Genomic DNA, 16647 nt, shown 5'->3' with positions numbered 1-16647 from the left:
AGGAGACCTGCAGGCAGACAGGCGAGGGAGCACCTTCGGGAGAGGAGAGGACGTGGGACAGACTCCCAGGCGGAAGGGCTGGAGAACCTGGTGGCAGGTGATGAGGGTGGCGGGCCTTCCTGAAAGGCAGCAGGAGGCTTCATTTAAAACTCTGCTGGGCGTGAGAGTAACACCAGTCGGGGGCGAGGGCGCCTCCCTGCCCTGTCACAACGGGTGCCAGCCTCAGGGGCTGCTGGGAGGTCTCGGTACTTTCAAGTTCAGCATAAGTGGTTCCATCGGGGGAGAGGGCAGGGCCCCAATTAAAAACCTACCCCAGTCTTCACCTGACACTCATCAGCTGTCAGAGGGGGACAGAGCGGCCTTGGCGAGGCCACTCCTAAGGGGCAGCCGGGATGACCAGGATTCAGCAACCCTGAGTGAATGGTCCGCCTGGTCCCGGCTGAGGGGGTGAGTAATTGCACTTTGGGGCACAGTGAACACGGGCCTGGGCTGGATGGGGCCTGGGAGACAGCGAGAGGGAGAGCTGACCCATGTGCAGGGCTTGGCGGCGGCCCTGGCTGCCCAGGCGAGGAAGGCCATGCAGAGCCGCTCCGCAGATCGGAGCCCCAGCCCCTGGAGTCGGATTCCGGGGAGAGGAGGTGGCTGAGGGCGGTCTGCTCCGCGCGCTCCCCAGGGCTGACACCCTGCGGCCTCCTCCTGGCTTTCCTCTGTGAGCCTCTCAGCACCCAGGCCAGGCGGCAGGCTCAGAGCACTAGGGCTGGCCCTGGGCACCTCACCCCGAGGAGGCGGGCACCGGGAGGCAGAGTCGCCGGGAAAGTGAGCACCTGGGCAAACCCACTGTTGCACCGAGGCCCTCGCCTCCTCCCTCCTCCCAGTTAACTTCGTCCCTGGGGCAATGACACTGATTTGTAAAAACAGAATTCTAAGGAGACTCTTTAAGGGACAAAAGCCATTTGATGGTAGTGATGTTGGTTTTGTTTGTTGTATGAAAAATGGGAGAGCATCCCTGAAAACAGAACAGACTGAACGCGGGGCCAGGGCCCCAAAAAGATCACGTCTGTTCAGTCCAGTTAAGGCGACCAGCAGCTGGGGTGTGGCTGAGGGCAGGGACACTGTGAGCCATGGCAGTCGCTGCTCGGTCGCTCGGGCACTCGGGTGCTGGCCCCAGCCAGCCAGCCTGCCTCTGCCCTGGGCAGCACCGCTGGAGCAGGGGCTGGCGAGGCGCAGGGGCCGGAGAGCCGCGGTGTGCACCCCGGCCAGGCGGGCACGCCTGCTCTTCAGTGGGAAGCCAGCACAAGCTAGAGAGGCTTGTCTGGAAAGGAATGGTTTCTAAATATTCAGTTTTGTTTTAATTACTCACTTTTCCTTGCATTTAGACCCTATAAGCCCTTTCTTTTCAGTGCTGACAAAGAGAGAAATGTCTGTAAGACTTGTCATAACACAGGCTTGAAACCTCAGGAACTATGCTCAAGTCGCCACTGAGAACCATTCATTCCCTGAAATGCTAGGAGACAGCGTCAGACCTGTTGCTGCTTTATGGTCACAAGTCCCTTTAATGGACACAGAAGAGACGTCGCGTTTCTTAGGACACGTAAGGCAGAAAGGGTCTCAGATCTGTTAGAACATGAAAGTGGCCGTCAGGGTCATGAAGAGGTTCCTAAAGGAGACTTTCTTTTCCATGTCAATCTCACTGGAAACATAAAATAAAGGCTCTTTGTGTAAAGTGCTGTTTGCTTAGTGACTTGCCTGCCACCATGCACAGAGCACCCCGGCCCACCTGCTGGGGAGGACGCAGGCCGTGTGGGCAGTGGAGCACCTCCGGCTCTCCCGGGAGGAGGGGTCCCGCACCGTGACGACACTCCGAGCGCTGCAAGCCAGGCTGGGCCTGCTGCCCACCGACGAGCTGCCCCTCAGGGCACGGTGCCACCTGCTCCTGCGCCTCCCTCAGGCCTGACATGTTATCCTCTCCTTCTGCTCAGACCACGCCAGCTCGCCGTCCGGTGTCCCGGGCTCCACCTCCCCCACAGGCCTGCTGCGGAGGTGGTGCCAGGCACGCAGCCTCCGGGGGCTTCCCGGGAGCCTGGGCAGGAGGCCGCGGAGAGAGGAGCATTAACAACAGTCGCCGGCCGGTCTGCTGGCAGCACACGGGAGAAGGTACGCGATGGCGGGCAACAGCTCCCTTCGCCGCTGGTGGACGTGCAGGAAAACCGCCCCTCCACTCAGACGGGGACGATTTCCGCTCCGGGGTCCTCAGGTTCTGTGCAACTGGAGTTGGTGTCGGAATGGCAGAATCCACGCCCATCTTTGTGTTCCAAGTTGGGCTCCGCGAGGGCAGGTTTTTCAAAAATATTCTTTTTGCTTGTTTCTGGACAGTTCTGAACATAGATTACTCTGTTGTAAGCCTTGAGTCTCTTCCACAGTTGTACATACACTTTGCACTGAAAGTACATGAAAAGAAGTCCGCCCGTGAAGCCGATGGCCACCACCACCAGCTTAGTCCAGAAGGGCCACTCCAAGATTCCTGGAAGGGAAACACGGTTAGCCTCTCAGCTGACGTCATTCAGGATGGGAAGAGCTAAAACACAGCTCAGGGACTTCTTATAACCACGGACTCTTAGCTCATCAAAGCTTGCTCCCTGCAGGAGGCCGGGAGGCCCCTCCTTTCGCCCTGCCCTTCCAGGGGCAGCTCAGGGAGACTCTCTCCCGCCACGACCGCCTCTCTTCTGACTGGGCATTCGAACCGCTCACAGCAAGAGCCCATCACCACAGGGTGCCTCTTGCCTTCCAGTTGGTGGCCCTTCCAGAAACCCGGGAGTGAAACCTGTGAGGTGCCCAGGGCTCAGCCCGAGACCCGTGGGCTCTCCAGGCCCCTGTGCCGAGCCCCTTCGTCCCCGGCACGTACCTGTCGCCTGCCCCTGCTTGATTTCCTCGGTCGTGCGGTCGATGAGCACATACAGGGACCAGACCACGCAGGTGATGGCAATGACGTGGAACGTCACCGAGCACATGATCTTCCTGCGCTCGCTGGCCGTCATCTGCAGCTTCTCCCACTGCGAAGACGACACAGACAGGGTTCAGACAGTGCAGGCTGCGGGGGTGAGAGCACTGAGATGGGTGCGCTGGCCCTCCCCCGCAACTACATGAATACCCCTCAATCCCCAGTCATTCTCTTTAAGCCCCTTGGCTTTCCGCAGGCACCCGGGACTGGCGTTCTGTCAGTACACAACCTCCCGTGCACTGGCAAGGGGCTGGGGTTGGGATGAGCTGGGAGCCACGACCCGCAGCCCGCCTGCTTATTCTGCCAGCAGACCAGGCGGCAGTGCTTGGTCAGGGACCCTCTGGTTTCAGTCCCGATCAACACAGCCTGCTGGCCCAGCCCCAGGCGGCACACTGTACGTCTCCCTGGCGTGCTGACCAGCATGGGCGAGGGAAGCAGAGGCTGATGACGCCAACACAGCCGCGACGGGTCACACCACGCGGGAGGGTGATGCAGAAGGCGCTCCCCTGCTCCTCGGCTACTTTGGCAGCCACAGCGTGAATCGATGCTAAGAGCTCCTGGTACAAGCTGTCTCTGCCAGTCCCATCTCCTCTAGGGACGCATTCGTTTACTCTGAGTAGCCACATTTCCTTTCCATTTACCCGTTTCCGAATGAGAGGAGAACACATAAAGGTAGAGAAAGCGAACAGGGAGTGGGTGGGGTGCCCTCGCCGCCTCACAGCCTCTGCAGAGGCTGTCGGGAGAGGCCAGAGCAGAGCCGCAGGCCCGGGGACTGCAGGCGCCTGAGATTACTTTAAATCTGCGCCGGACCCCTTCGGAAGCCACACCTTCCTGGGACGGTGCGATACATCATCTCACTTCTCTCCTAACCAAGCCCTCCTCCCGATTTCCTGTTACTCCCTAAGACACCCTCTGTTCACGCCTCCCTCACGCCCCTGAGTGCTCGCCTCACCTTTCACTTCACCTCCAAATCCTACTGACCCTCAAGAGCTGCTTCGACACCCCAGCATTCTGGGATGCTCCCACCCCTCCGAGCCCCAGCTCCCAGCGCGCGCTTCCTCCCCGAGGGCCTGGCGTGCTCCTCCACGGCGTGCGTTAGCGCCTCACGGGCACTGACCTGTGCTGCTCTGAGGATGTGGCTCCCCCTCAATTCCCATAGAAAACCTGAGATACTAACAAGTCTCCTGTTGTTCCAGACGAACCTCACGCTCTGGACACGGGGAGAGACGGTGAACGTCATGCCTACAGGAAGCGGGTGCCGGACAAGGCTCCGCCTTGGTTCCTGCCTCCCCCCGCCCACCCTCCCACCTAAAACCCTTCTCACAGGACCGTTACCGGGTTATGCTGTGCTCTGTGCAGGGAGACCCTAATCTCTGCTACACAGTTCTAATCAGAGGCAAGGCACACAGAGTCAATACATAAAGTCAAATGCAGACTAAAATGTCACGAGGCCAGTCAAGGACCGAACGACTGACACAGGGGAGCAAGCAGCCTCGGCTGGAAGGAAAAGAAAACGTTATGACTGAGAGGAGGGACCTGGAAATCAGCGCCGGAAACGGAGGTCCCTGCAGCCCGAGGGTGCGCACCGCCCCTCCTCACAGAAACGGGCACCGGCAGACGCGGCCCTCATGGGGAGCGGTCACGCCCGGGGCCGTCCACCTACTTTTCTCAGCGGCTTCAGCCTGGTCTCCATGATGAACTCATACTTGCAGAGCTCGCAGCAGCGCGTGTCGGAGCTCTTGATCCACTGCTGCAGGCAGGCCTGGTGCACGAAGTGCAGGCTCCCGGTGCAGTGGCAGGGCGTGATCAGAGGGCTCTCGTCGTCCCCCTCGCAGTGGCAGATCCTAGGCGGCAGGAGAGCCAGGCATTACCAGCAGGGCTGACGACGGGGTGCCAGGTCCGTACCCCAAAGAGAACGTCAGACACAAACATCACGGGATCAACTACGAGCACAGACACAGACAGACAAAAGCGAGGGCCATGCTGAAACTAAACACTTGGAGCTGACTGCGCCGACACGGGAAGTCTAGGAGGCCTTAGCACGAGAGGGGAAATGGTGTGAGAAATGACACAGCAGTCACTTCGGGTAAGACTTCAGAATTTCACTGAAAGACACATTTAAGGCAACCGGGAAGTATCTTCCAGAACTTACGACGTTAAAATGAGGAAAAAACTTCTGTGTAAAAGAAAATCAGACTTCCAAAAGTACCAGTGATTTAAAAGGATGGTGGGATTTGCTTTTTCACTATAATCACTGACCTCACCTCCAAACCACACAGTTCCGTCAGGGGTGAGCAGGGACATCTCGGCACCTCTTCCTGGACCTCAGGACATTAGGAGGGGCTGCAGTTTCATTTCTTTTTGCAGGACCACTCACAGCAATAAGCGGAAATTTTAAATCATATCGAAAGGTTCAGGGTACATGCAACAGGATGAGCTACTAACCTCGAGAAACTAAACAGACCCCTGAGAAACAGAGTCCTCCCAGCCGCTGAGGAGCAGAGACGCCGGCCTGGAAGGAGCGGCTGGCCCTGGCCAGGCTCTCAGCCGTTTGTTTCTGGGACAGAGGTTTCTGATCCAATTGCTAGAACTGATCATGGCTGGCCCTCAGGAGGGCGACTGGGGAAGGTTAGGATGGGCAAGGCAAAGAGTGGTGATAAAAAGTGAATTCTGAAAGATTTGGTGGCATCATCTCCTCCCAGGCTACTGACATGGGAGGAGATGGAGGTGGGCAGTGGAATTGGGACCTGGACAGAGGTGGCTGCCTCCAAGTTAAAAAGAAGGAAGGACAGCCTCTCCCCACGCACATCATGCTGTAGGTGGAACCAGGGGTAAAAATGAGGCTGGGGGCAGCCAGCCCTGGAACTCTACACCATCAAGCCGGAAAACTTTCTTCCTTCCAAGTTCCTTAGGCAAAGTCAGCTTGACCTTTAATATGTGTAGCTTCTTCCTCTTTTATAGTCTGTGAAACTATCCTGGGACTCATGTCATAGAAATTGGTTTTCCAAATGATATCAACACTCCATTCTTTTGGAGAAAACAATGAATCCACAATTGTCTACAACTGCCTACTAATTCGTTTTCCTGAAACTTCACATATTAAAAGCAAGATGAGGCTACAGAGGTGTGGGGAGCAGAGATGGGCAGAATGGTGGTTCTTGGCAAACCAACCTGCAGGCATCCCCTGACGTGGACACAGGAGAGATGGGGGGGCATTTTTCAGAGAGGGGAGAGGAACCATCCAGGTCACTGTCCTTCTCCACTGAGCAGAGGGGTGCCCGCGGGGCCTTGCTCTTCGATCTTGCGGATGTGTTGTCCTCAAAGACGTCGTCATCGCCCATGTCGTCGGAGCAGAAGCCCGCGCTGCCGGCCAGGCCGCTGGAGGACTTGGCGCTGCGCCGGGGGGCCGCCCCGCTCTCCAGCTCGTGGAACCTGTGCAGGCTGCTGGCGCTCGAGCCACGCGGGAGGGAGAACAGGTACCTGAGCAGCCGCCGGCTTCTGGAAACGGCCTCTTCGTCTGCTTTCTCTTCCAAAAGAGGGACATGCATGCCCCCCTTGCCACCTTCCACCTCGGAGGCAGCTGGATGATTGGCAAACAGGGATGAAACACAAGAATGTTTGGAATGGCCAAGAGGTTTGCAATTCAGAGTTCTTTTTTGTTTATGATGGAACCTATTAATTCTGGGACACGGATCTTGAGAGAGTATCAGTTTCCCTTCAGAGCAAGTTCTTTCCACATAGCCAAAGCTTCCCATGGTGTCCTGGGCCTTCTCACCCACATCGTTCAGGGACTTGGAGAACTTGAGTGTCCTTCTGGCTCTGCTGCTCGGAGCAGGCTTCAAGGCCGCGGCCCATTCAGAGCCGCCGGGGCTCCTCGGTGGCGCCTGCAGGGTGTCTGCACAGAGCACGGTCACTGTGAGCCCCGGCGCCAGAGAGCTCGGGCCCCGAGCCGCTTTCAGGACAACAGCAGCCTGCATGGGGCTGTGGTGACAACACTCAGAACACACTGCCCTGGAACTGCATGCACAGAACAGTGGGATAAAACACAGAAGTGAAAACAATTTTTAAAGAGAACAGACATACAAGTGAAGAAATGAGACTCGTGTATCTTGGTGAGCAAACAGCACACAGAACCGGGCCGACTGTTCAGGGCAAAGCACAGTGTTGACCAAGCGGATAAAACACTGAGAACTGCAGACACGACCGCGTACTTCTGGGGTGACACGAGCCACTGTAGCATCTGAAGAGGGTGTTACCTGCAGATGTCCTGACTGGAAGGTGTGACAGAAGAGCGAGAGAAGGCGGGCACAGGAGCCGACACCGGCAGAGGACCCCCGACCTGCAACGACACACACACCCCCGTCATTTCCGGGAGAGTCAAGAGGACCGTGAACCCCCCTCCTGAATGGGAGACGTCCGCCAGCTCCTACCGCTCAGTAGGAACAGGCCCCAGGGCCCCACAAGCTGAGACAGAACTAATCAATAACACTCTTTCTTGCCTGTGGGTAAAAGAGCAGCCAGGCACTACCCGAGACTGGAGCAGCACCACGGCTCGGAGACTCACGGTCGTTTATTTCCTAACATCTGAGTGTAATTAGTTCATACACAGGTCAAGAAACCAAGTCCTACAAGGTGTGTGGCAAAAGCAAAAGAACTGCGTGTGTATCAAGGGGGCACCTGCTCCCCGCCAGCGAGTCCTGGGTTTCCCTGGTGGAGGCTGGCAGGCCGTGGCACTCTCTCCTGCTCACCACCTCAAGGTTGGGCCACAAAAAGTGCTGCCCAGCCAGAGCTCTTTATACAAAGGGAGACTACGGGGCTTCGGATCCACAGAGCCACAGCGCAGCCAGTGGCCCAGCACAGCATGCTCCCAGGAGTTCTAATCAAAACAAACAAAAGAGAAAATTTAAATGTGAAAGAACGTGTCTCCGGAGGTCATGAGATAGAGCAGGGGCTCTGAAAGGTGGTGAATGAGCCCAATGAGAGAAAAGATCTAGGAGGGTGAGGAGACCCCACAGTGGTAGGAGGCATGGAAGGAGAGAGAGCAACAGGGAGTGTGGCTGAGCTGAGGACACAAACCACCATGGGAGGTCCTGCAGCCTCCACTCCAGCCTCTGTGGGCCCCTGCTAGTTCCCAGGCCCTCACAGCACCGTGCACCTGCATGGAAATGCATGCTTCCCTCCTGAGGACAGCCCGGGCGAGCACCTGCTCCACACACCCAAGCACCACAGGAAAACAGTACAGCTGTCCCTGGGTACCTGGGGGATTAATTCCAGGACTCCCCATGGATACCAAAGCCCACAGATGCTCAGGTCCCTTATATAAAACAGTGTAGCATTTGCGTATAACCTGTATTTGCATAAAGCCTATAGCGGGGTGTGCCCACACGTGACTCACTCCATTTGCGTGGAATCAGGGTGGTGCTCAGTGCATGGCTAATTCGCGGTCTGCTTTTGGGAACTTCCTGGGCTTTTTCCCCCTGAATATTTTCAATCCTCAGTTGATTAAATCTGCAGATGCGAAAGCCATGGGTGCGAAGCCCAATGATACGGGCAGCTGTACTATGGTCTGTTATCAAGAGCGAGCCCACGTCACTTCTCCGTCTTCCCGAGGACACTCGGTGGCCCTCAGCCCTGCTCCTTGGTCCTTCGGGGAGTCCCACTCTGGTCCACAATTCTCCAGCTGAGGCCTGGCCCCACTTTTGCTAAGTGCCACCCCAGGGTGCACGCTCACCCTGGCACTCCAGCCACAGAGCCGACACGGGTGAGCCACCAAGACAGGCAGCACCGTTGTCCAGACTCTCCCCTCCTCCCCCTGCATCGCACGGCTGGAGGACCGGGCCGGCACTTGGGGCGTTCACTGGACCACGTCCCTGCCCGGCGGCATGGCGAGTAACCGTGCCAAACCCAGCGCCACCTGAAGAGACCTCCAGGGAGTGCCTGCCGTCGGCGGCTGTGGAGTCGCCATTCCTCGGAGTCGCCAGGGAATCCGCACTGACTTCCTAACAGAATGTGCACATGGACACTGGGTATATTTTCTTTGAAAGAATTACTAGTCAAAATTCTTAAGATTCTAATGTTTCATTTATTTGGAGACATGAAAATGACGCCCTCAAGTAACCTGTCACGATGTCACTGTTCTTCCTGAAGGAAAATGAGGACCTACGTGCACATGACGCTGCTGTGTTCCCGCAGCGGGGCCTCCACCCGGCAGCCACCCCAGGCTTCTCTCCGGGAGCCTCCGCCCCAGCCCGGCCGGGAGCAGGCGCAGGCTCTGCTGTGAGACTCTGAAGGAGCACAGGGCCTTTACTGCCCCTCACCGGGAAGGGGCTGGGGCACTACACGAAGGCCCGAACTCCTAACGACCTGTTCTCTGACGGTCAGTCCTAACCCAGCCTCAGACAGACAGCCTTCTTGGGCGCCTTGCTCCCTTCTCTTACTTCTAAGGTGACCAGCTCTGTTCAGCATCTGTGGGCAAGACTAGAAATGCACCACGGAGCCACGGGCTGGTCACTGCACTGCAGAGAAGTGAGTTGTCATAGAGGCCACCACGGAGGCCACGGGCTGGTCACTGCACTGCAGAGGAGTGAGTCGTCACAGAGGCCACAGGCTGGTCACTGCACTGCAGGGAAGTGAGTCGTCACAGAGGCCACGGGCTGGTCACTGCACTGCAGGGAAGTGAGTCGTCACAGAGGCCACGGGCTGGTCACTGCACTGCAGGGAAGTGAGTCGTCACAGAGGCCACGGGCTGGTCACTGCACTGCAGGGAAGTGAGTCGTCACAGAGGCCACGGGCTGGTCACTGCACTGCAGGGAAGTGAGTCGTCACAGAGGCCACGGGCTGGTCACTGCACTGCAGAGAAGTGAGTCGTCACAGAGGCCACCACGGAGGCCACGGGCTGATCACTGCACTGCAGAGAAGTGAGTTGTCATAGAGGCCACCACGGAGGCCACGGGCTGGTCATTCACTGCAGAGAAGTGAGTCGTCACAGAGGCCACCACGGAGGCCACGGGCTGGTCATTCACTGCAGAGAAGTGAGTCGTCACAGAGGCCACACGGAGGCCACGGGCTGGATACTGCACTGCAGAGGAGTGAGTCGTCACAGAGGCCACACGGAGGCCATGGGCTGGATACTGCACTGCAGAGGAGTGAGTCGTCACAGAGGCCACCACGGAGGCCACGGGCTGGTCACTGCACTGCAGGGAAGTGAGTCGTCACAGAGGCCACCACGGAGGCCACGGGCTGGATACTGCACTGCAGAGGAGTGAGTCGTCACAGAGGCCACACGGAGGCCATGGGCTGGATACTGCACTGCAGAGGAGTGAGTCGTCACAGAGGCCACCACGGAGGCCACGGGCTGGTCACTGCACTGCAGAGAAGTGAATCGTCACAGAGGCCACACGGAGGCCACGGGCTGGATACTGGACTGCAGAGAAGTGAGTCGTCACAGAGGCCACCACGGAGGCCACGGGCTGATCACTGCACTGCAGAGAAGTGAGTTGTCATAGAGGCCACCACGGAGGCCACGGGCTGGTCATTCACTGCAGAGAAGTGAGTCGTCACAGAGGCCACACGGAGGCCACGGGCTGGATACTGCACTGCAGAGGAGTGAGTCGTCACAGAGGCCATCACGGAGCCACGGGCTGGTCACTGCACTGCAGAGAAGTGAGTTGTCACAGAGGCCACACGGAGGCCACAGGCTGGATACTGCACTGCAGAGGAGTGAGTCGTCACAGAGGCCACCACGGAGGCCACGGGCTGGTCACTGCACTGCAGAGAAGTGAGTCGTCACAGAGGCCACACGGAGGCCACGGGCTGGATACTGCACTGCAGAGGAGTGAGTCGTCACAGAGGCCACCACGGAGGCCACGGGCTGGTCACTGCACTGCAGAGAAGTGAATCGTCACAGAGGCCACACGGAGGCCACGGGCTGGATACTGGACTGCAGAGAAGTGAGTCGTCACAGAGGCCACACGGAGGCCACGGGCTGGATACTGCACTGCAGAGAAGTGAGTTGTCACAGAGGCCATCACGGAGCCACGGGCTGGTCATTCACTGCAGAGGAGTGAGTCGTCACAGAGGCCACGGGCTGGTCATTCACTACAGAGGAGTGAGTCGTCACAGAGGCCATCAAGGAGGCCACGGGCTGGTCACTGCACTGCAGAGGAGTGAGTCGTCACAGAGGCCATCAAGGAGGCCACGGGCTGGTCACTGCACTGCAGAGGAGCGTCAGCACCGGGCCTCCCTCAGCAGACTTTGGAGGAAGGGAGGACAGGAGAGTCCAGCTACATCCACATCCTGTCCCCTCTCTGCGTGAGGTCAGCTCTCCTTCCTCTATGTGGCTGGGTCAAGTAGTGGCTCAGATTGAGGTACAGGACGTCCCCTTCCCCTAAAGGGATGGGAGGGTGCCCTGCTCTCCCAGACGACAGGGAATTGCCTGGTTATCACATTCCCCGTTAGAGAAGGACATAGTCTCTTGAAACCAGGTACACCTTCCTGCATCCTGAAGGGAAGGAAATCCATCTGGGAGGAAAGTAGGGTCTTATTTGGAGAATGAGGCCTCCCAAGGTCAGTGTCCTGGGAGGAGGCAGGCCTCAGACAGGAAGCTGAAATCAGAGACAATGACCTCTCACTCCTGCTGACCTTCCAGTGGTCCCTGTCAGACGGGAAGTCTGGGGTAACTCTCACACACCCATGACCGGGGCCTGGGAGGAGGGGGAGGGAGAGCCCGGAGCAGAACACAGCCTGCATGGAGGAGGTCCACGCTGTGACAGGACTGGGTCTCGCGGTGAGCGCACCGGCCCATCTGCACTGAGCATCTGCCTGGGAGGCGGCTGCAGCCCTCGGCCCACGCCCTGCTCATTAGAAAACAGGAAGTCCCAGCATCCCCACCCATGCCCTGCCCTCGGTGCATCCTCTCCTAGCCGACACAACACATCCCAAGACGCGCTCAGCATATGTCCAAACCACAACAAGCTCTAGTAACAGGAAAAAAGTCTCTCTTCATATTAGATGATGAGGTTTCAAGAAAATTTTTTAAATCTACTTTCTGTAGTTTTATATAAATACAAGCCAACAAATGCCTTTTCCTGGCCCTTCTGCAGGAAGAGTGAGCAGCAGCAGGATTTGTGGGGCATCCCCGCTCCCACAGGGGCTCCTCCTGCCACCTGCTGAAGAGCAAGCAGCACAGGCTGAGCTCAGGCCCCGTCCACTGTGGGTGCCCACCCAGCGCAGCTCAGCACCATCAAGAGCTCACCTGGTCTCAGGCCGAGTAAGATCTACCAACCTGCAGCGAGGACCTAAAACGCCGCCCTGCAACAGCGGCACAAAAGAGAAGCTTACAGCTCACCTACAGTTCCAGGGTCGAACTGCCAAGGTCAAATCAAGCAAGGGCCAGCAGGCTCTGCCCAGAGGCCCGGAGCAGGCAGCTCCCCCGAGCAGGCAGCTCCCCCGAGCAGGCAGGGCGGCACGGGGAAGGCCCGGGGCGCTGGGGACACTGCTGGCCCGGAGAAAAGGCGTCCCTGTGCCTCACCCACTCAGGAGCACCCTCTCCCCCCACAGGTCGGACCAGCACTGCTGCTGATGAAAGGTGGACGCGTCCTGACAAGACAAGGACAACGTGCGGAGGAAGCGGCTCCGCTCCTCCCGTACTCGGCTGCCTCTCAGACAAGGGGCTCTCTGTCATGACAGGAACGTCAAGCCATCTCAGGACCAACATTTTCACAAAAACCCCCTAGGACGTCGTAATCAATTTGGCAAAACAAACCTCTGGATGCTGTCGGGGCCTAGATTGCCGAAGAAAGACAAGACCTTGGTCTCGCTGTACTCCAGTCCCGCAGACGCACCGCGTTAGGTTTCCACGCAGGCTGCCGAAAGCGTGTAAGGAAAGGACGCCTTCCCCATATCCTGGGACGGAAGGCGGCACTCTCCCGCTCTGCTCCCGGCTTCGAGGACGCGAGGCCCGGGGGACAGACCCAACGGGCAGCCTCTCGGTCTGCGGGACACGCCACCTTGCAGGCTTGCCTTCCGCCCCAACTCCCTTCCCGTGTTCCTTCCACCGAGTTCCTTCCCCCCCTCCCTCCCCGCCACTCTTCCTCACTCTCTGCACACCACCACCGGCCCTTTGCTTCACCAGCAAAGCTGCTGCTGCCTTAACACAAGCTCACACCAACGGGGGCAGGGCCGCAGACACGGTCTGGTTGATCTGTTTGCTCTGAAGCCACGAGAATTTGGAGAGGGGCTGGCTAAGGAGGGTGAGAGGCAACAGGGCTCGTGTTTATAACTGGCCTCAAATTAGTCTATCAACTCAACGACTTAATAGGAAAATGGGAAGTGCAGGGCTCTTAAAACATGAAAAGATGCTTAACCTGTTTCATGATGAGAAATACAAATTAAAACTACGACGACATACATCATCAGCAAAAAAAGGTTTTTTAAAAATCAAATCCTACCTGTGTTGCAGGAGTGTGGGAAAGCAGGCATGCTTACACCTTGCTGGTGGGAAGCCAAACTGGGGAGTCACCGTAAAATGGCAACTTCTCTCAGGATTACCAATGCGCACACACATCGGGCAATTCCTCTTTCAGGATTTTGTCCTCACACGTGTGGCAGCAAAGGGCCGGCATACCCTCACTGGCCAGGGGCGTGGGGACGGACAGAGTTAATACAGGTGCGCTGATGGAGAGGAACGCCAGGCTGTCATGAGAGGGGCGCGTCCCGGGGCCCAGCGCCGGTGAGGGAGGGACAGGCGGGGGGAGCGCCACCGTGACCGCTGGCCTGTGCGCGTCTATCAAGGCCTGACGGCGGCGGTCCCTCTGAGACGGAGAGGAGCAGGCACCCTTTCAGCCATTACACACGACCATGCACAGGCATTTCCTCAACACAAACTCCTTTTTAAAATAACATGCCTCTGAAAGTTTAGGAAGTAAAATAAAACTGCAAAAGCACAACCCACTGGAATGATTTTCCAACTCTGGAAAACCGGTAAAGAAATTAAGTAGGTCATGACCTACATTTAAAAAACATACGAAATAAAATAGAAAATGCCAGAGTACATCTGACATCATAAGAATTAAGTCTTTGGAGGGAATATTTCTTTCAGCTCTATGTGAGTGAACTGAGTTTCGATGTAAAAGCTACTTTTCTTATGAAAGGTCATGGTCAAAATAATTTGAAAGTCTGTATTTCTACAAAGAAAATACAACATATCAAAATAAGCAAAGGAATGTGGCTAAATGAAGAGAGCCTCACACCGCCAGCACGAGGTCGGAGGTTGGAGGTCGGAGGTTGGAGGCGAGGGCTCGACGGCTGCCAGGACAGGCCCCGCTCTGCGGAGAGCGTGTGCCCCGGGTCAGCTTCCTCTTGCTGTGGAACAAGCCCCACAGACTCAGCGGAGCAACTACACAGACGTACCGTCTACGGCGTGGGGGGCCCGCTGCTCAGGGCCCCCCCCCTGAAGCTGCTGGGGAAGGATACACCTCCACATTCACGCAGGGGTTGGCAGAATGCAACTCCTTGCCGCTTTCTAACTGAGGACCAGTCTCCTTGGGGCCGTCAGCGTCCGCCCTCATCCTCCGTCAGTCCACCCCTCGCCATCTTCAAGCCCACTCCGGCCTGCAATCTCTGCCGGACTCCAGCACCAGCCACAGAAGGCTGTGTGCTTTCCGGAGCTCACGGGATGCCATTCAATCAGCATAAGGTGATCATGGGAGCGGCACCTCCTCACGGGTGCAGGTTCTGGCCTAGGGCAGGACATCTCTGGGGGACCACTTTAGAATTTTTGTCTATCAGACCACCTTACTTTCCTAAATGCTACTGCCCTCCCACTCCCAAACAAGAGATAATACCCTGCCCTCACGGCCGCTCAGCGGGCCTGGCTTCATACAGTGAAGTCTCACTTGGCGTTTAGACGCTGCAAGGTATGGACTGAGGCTGCCTTTCAGGAAACTTTCTGCTGAGCATAGAAGTCACTCTGTGAGAACAAAGCTTTGTTATGAGAGACTCTGATTTCTATAAATAAACACCCAACTGTATTCAACTTCAAATGAGCCACAATTAAAGGAGGAAAGGCCAGTTCTGTGGCTGCTCTAATGAACGGCTGTGCTAAGAACGAGCCACAATGGCAACTAATTAGAACTAGCCACACAAAGTCAGTGTAGGGCATAAGCAATCTAGGATTCCCGGGGGAGTGTGCAATAAAAACTAGTGAATTCCCACTGTAAATGACACTCAGCTTTGCTTAGCAAGTAGCACTAACATTGAAATCTTTTCTTTGGTGGTCTTTAGAGTTAGAATTCCATGAATAGTAGTACATCCCCAGCAGAAGGAGGAGATATATATATCCATCCTCATCCTATCTAATAAAAGAGTAATATGCAAATTGACCATCACTCCAACACACAAGATGGCTGCCCCCATGTGGACACAAGATGGCCAGAAGTGGAGGGCAGTTGGGAGGGACCAGGGCTGCAAGGGAGGGCAGTTGTGGGCAATCAGGCCAGCAGGGAAGGGCAGTTGGGGGTAATCAAGTCTGCAGGGGAGGGCAGTTAGGGGTGACCAGGCTGGCAGAGGAGGGAAGTTGGGGGCGACTGGGCCTGCAGGAAAGGGCAGTTGGGGGGGACCCAGGCCTGCAGGGGAGAGCAGTTAGGGGGGACCAGGCCTGCAAGGGAGGGCAGTTGGGGGTGATCAAGCCTGCAGGAGAGGGCAGTTAGGAGCAAACAGGCTGGCAGGGGAACAGTTAGGCATCAATCAGGCTGGCAGGGGAGTGATTAGAGGGTGATCAGGCTGGCAGGCAGAAGTGGTTAGGGAGTGATCAGGCTGGCAGGTTAGGGGCAATCAGGAAGGCAGGCAGGTGAGCAGTTGGGAGCCAGCAGTCCTGGATTATGAGAGGGATGCCCGACTGCTGGTTTAGGCCCGATCCCGGCCGGCAGTCAGACATCCCTCGAGGGGTCCCAGATTGGAGAGGGTGCAGGCTGGGCTGAGGGACACTCTCCCCGCCCTCCCGTGCACGAATTTCGTGCACCGGGCCTCTAGTATATATATATATGAGGCAAGGCCGCAGCTGGAGGAGGGCATATATCATCGGGTGAGAATAAAATAAAAAGGCTAATAGGAAGTTTCAGAGACAAAACTAGTAAAATTAACTATAACTACAATAAATAGGAGACACACAAAACAAAAAATATATTAAAATGATCTCAAACACATAAAGGATGGAGGGGGTAGTAAAAATGTAGTGCTTTTAAAATTTGTTTGAACTTACATGCCTACCAGTTTAAAAAAGACTGCTATAGATAGAGATGGATATATCATTGTAACCACAGACCAAAAACCTACAAAAATACACAAAATACTGTGTAAAGAGAAAGGAACCCAACCAAAACACTACAGAAAACCAACAGATCCAAAGGAAAGGAACGATATCAAGAGAAGACAGGCAGAGAACAACAACAAAAACAGTTAACAAAAGGTTAATAAGCGCATACCTATCAATAATAACTTTAAATGTAAATGGGCTAAATGTTCCAATCAAAAGACAGAATGGATTAAGAAAACGACCCATCTATATGCTGCCCACAAGAGACTCACCTTAGATCAGTGGTTCTCAACCTTTCTAATGCCGGGAACCTTTAATACAGTTCCTCAAGTTGTGG

General features: G+C 56.3%; 1 protein-coding gene across 4 annotated transcripts in view; it reads right to left on the bottom strand.

Annotated features, from left to right (window-relative positions):
- Nucleotides 1-239: 239 nt before the first annotated feature.
- MARCHF8 (membrane associated ring-CH-type finger 8) overlaps nt 240-16647 on the bottom strand; it is a 97217-nt gene continuing 80809 nt past the window's right edge. For 3 of the 4 annotated variants that reach the window (XM_054728828.1, XM_054728826.1, XM_054728827.1), the window contains exons 4-8: nt 7255-7337; nt 6170-7015; nt 4662-4842; nt 2903-3050; nt 240-2521 (exon numbers count right to left, since the gene is read on the bottom strand). In XM_054728828.1, coding sequence (XP_054584803.1) covers nt 2220-2521; nt 2903-3050; nt 4662-4842; nt 6170-7015; nt 7255-7337 — 1560 coding nt within the window. In that variant the 3' untranslated portion in view covers nt 240-2219. The remainder of the gene's footprint in view (nt 2522-2902; nt 3051-4661; nt 4843-6169; nt 7016-7254; nt 7338-16647) is intronic. The other variant, XM_054728829.1, reaches the window with a different exon arrangement.

This window comes from Eptesicus fuscus, chromosome 17 (genome assembly GCF_027574615.1).
Source record: "Eptesicus fuscus isolate TK198812 chromosome 17, DD_ASM_mEF_20220401, whole genome shotgun sequence".
Classification (NCBI taxonomy): domain Eukaryota; kingdom Metazoa; phylum Chordata; class Mammalia; order Chiroptera; family Vespertilionidae; genus Eptesicus; species Eptesicus fuscus.
The sequence above is the reverse complement of the archived record's forward strand: the minus strand, read 5'-3'. Positions and strand labels throughout refer to the sequence as shown.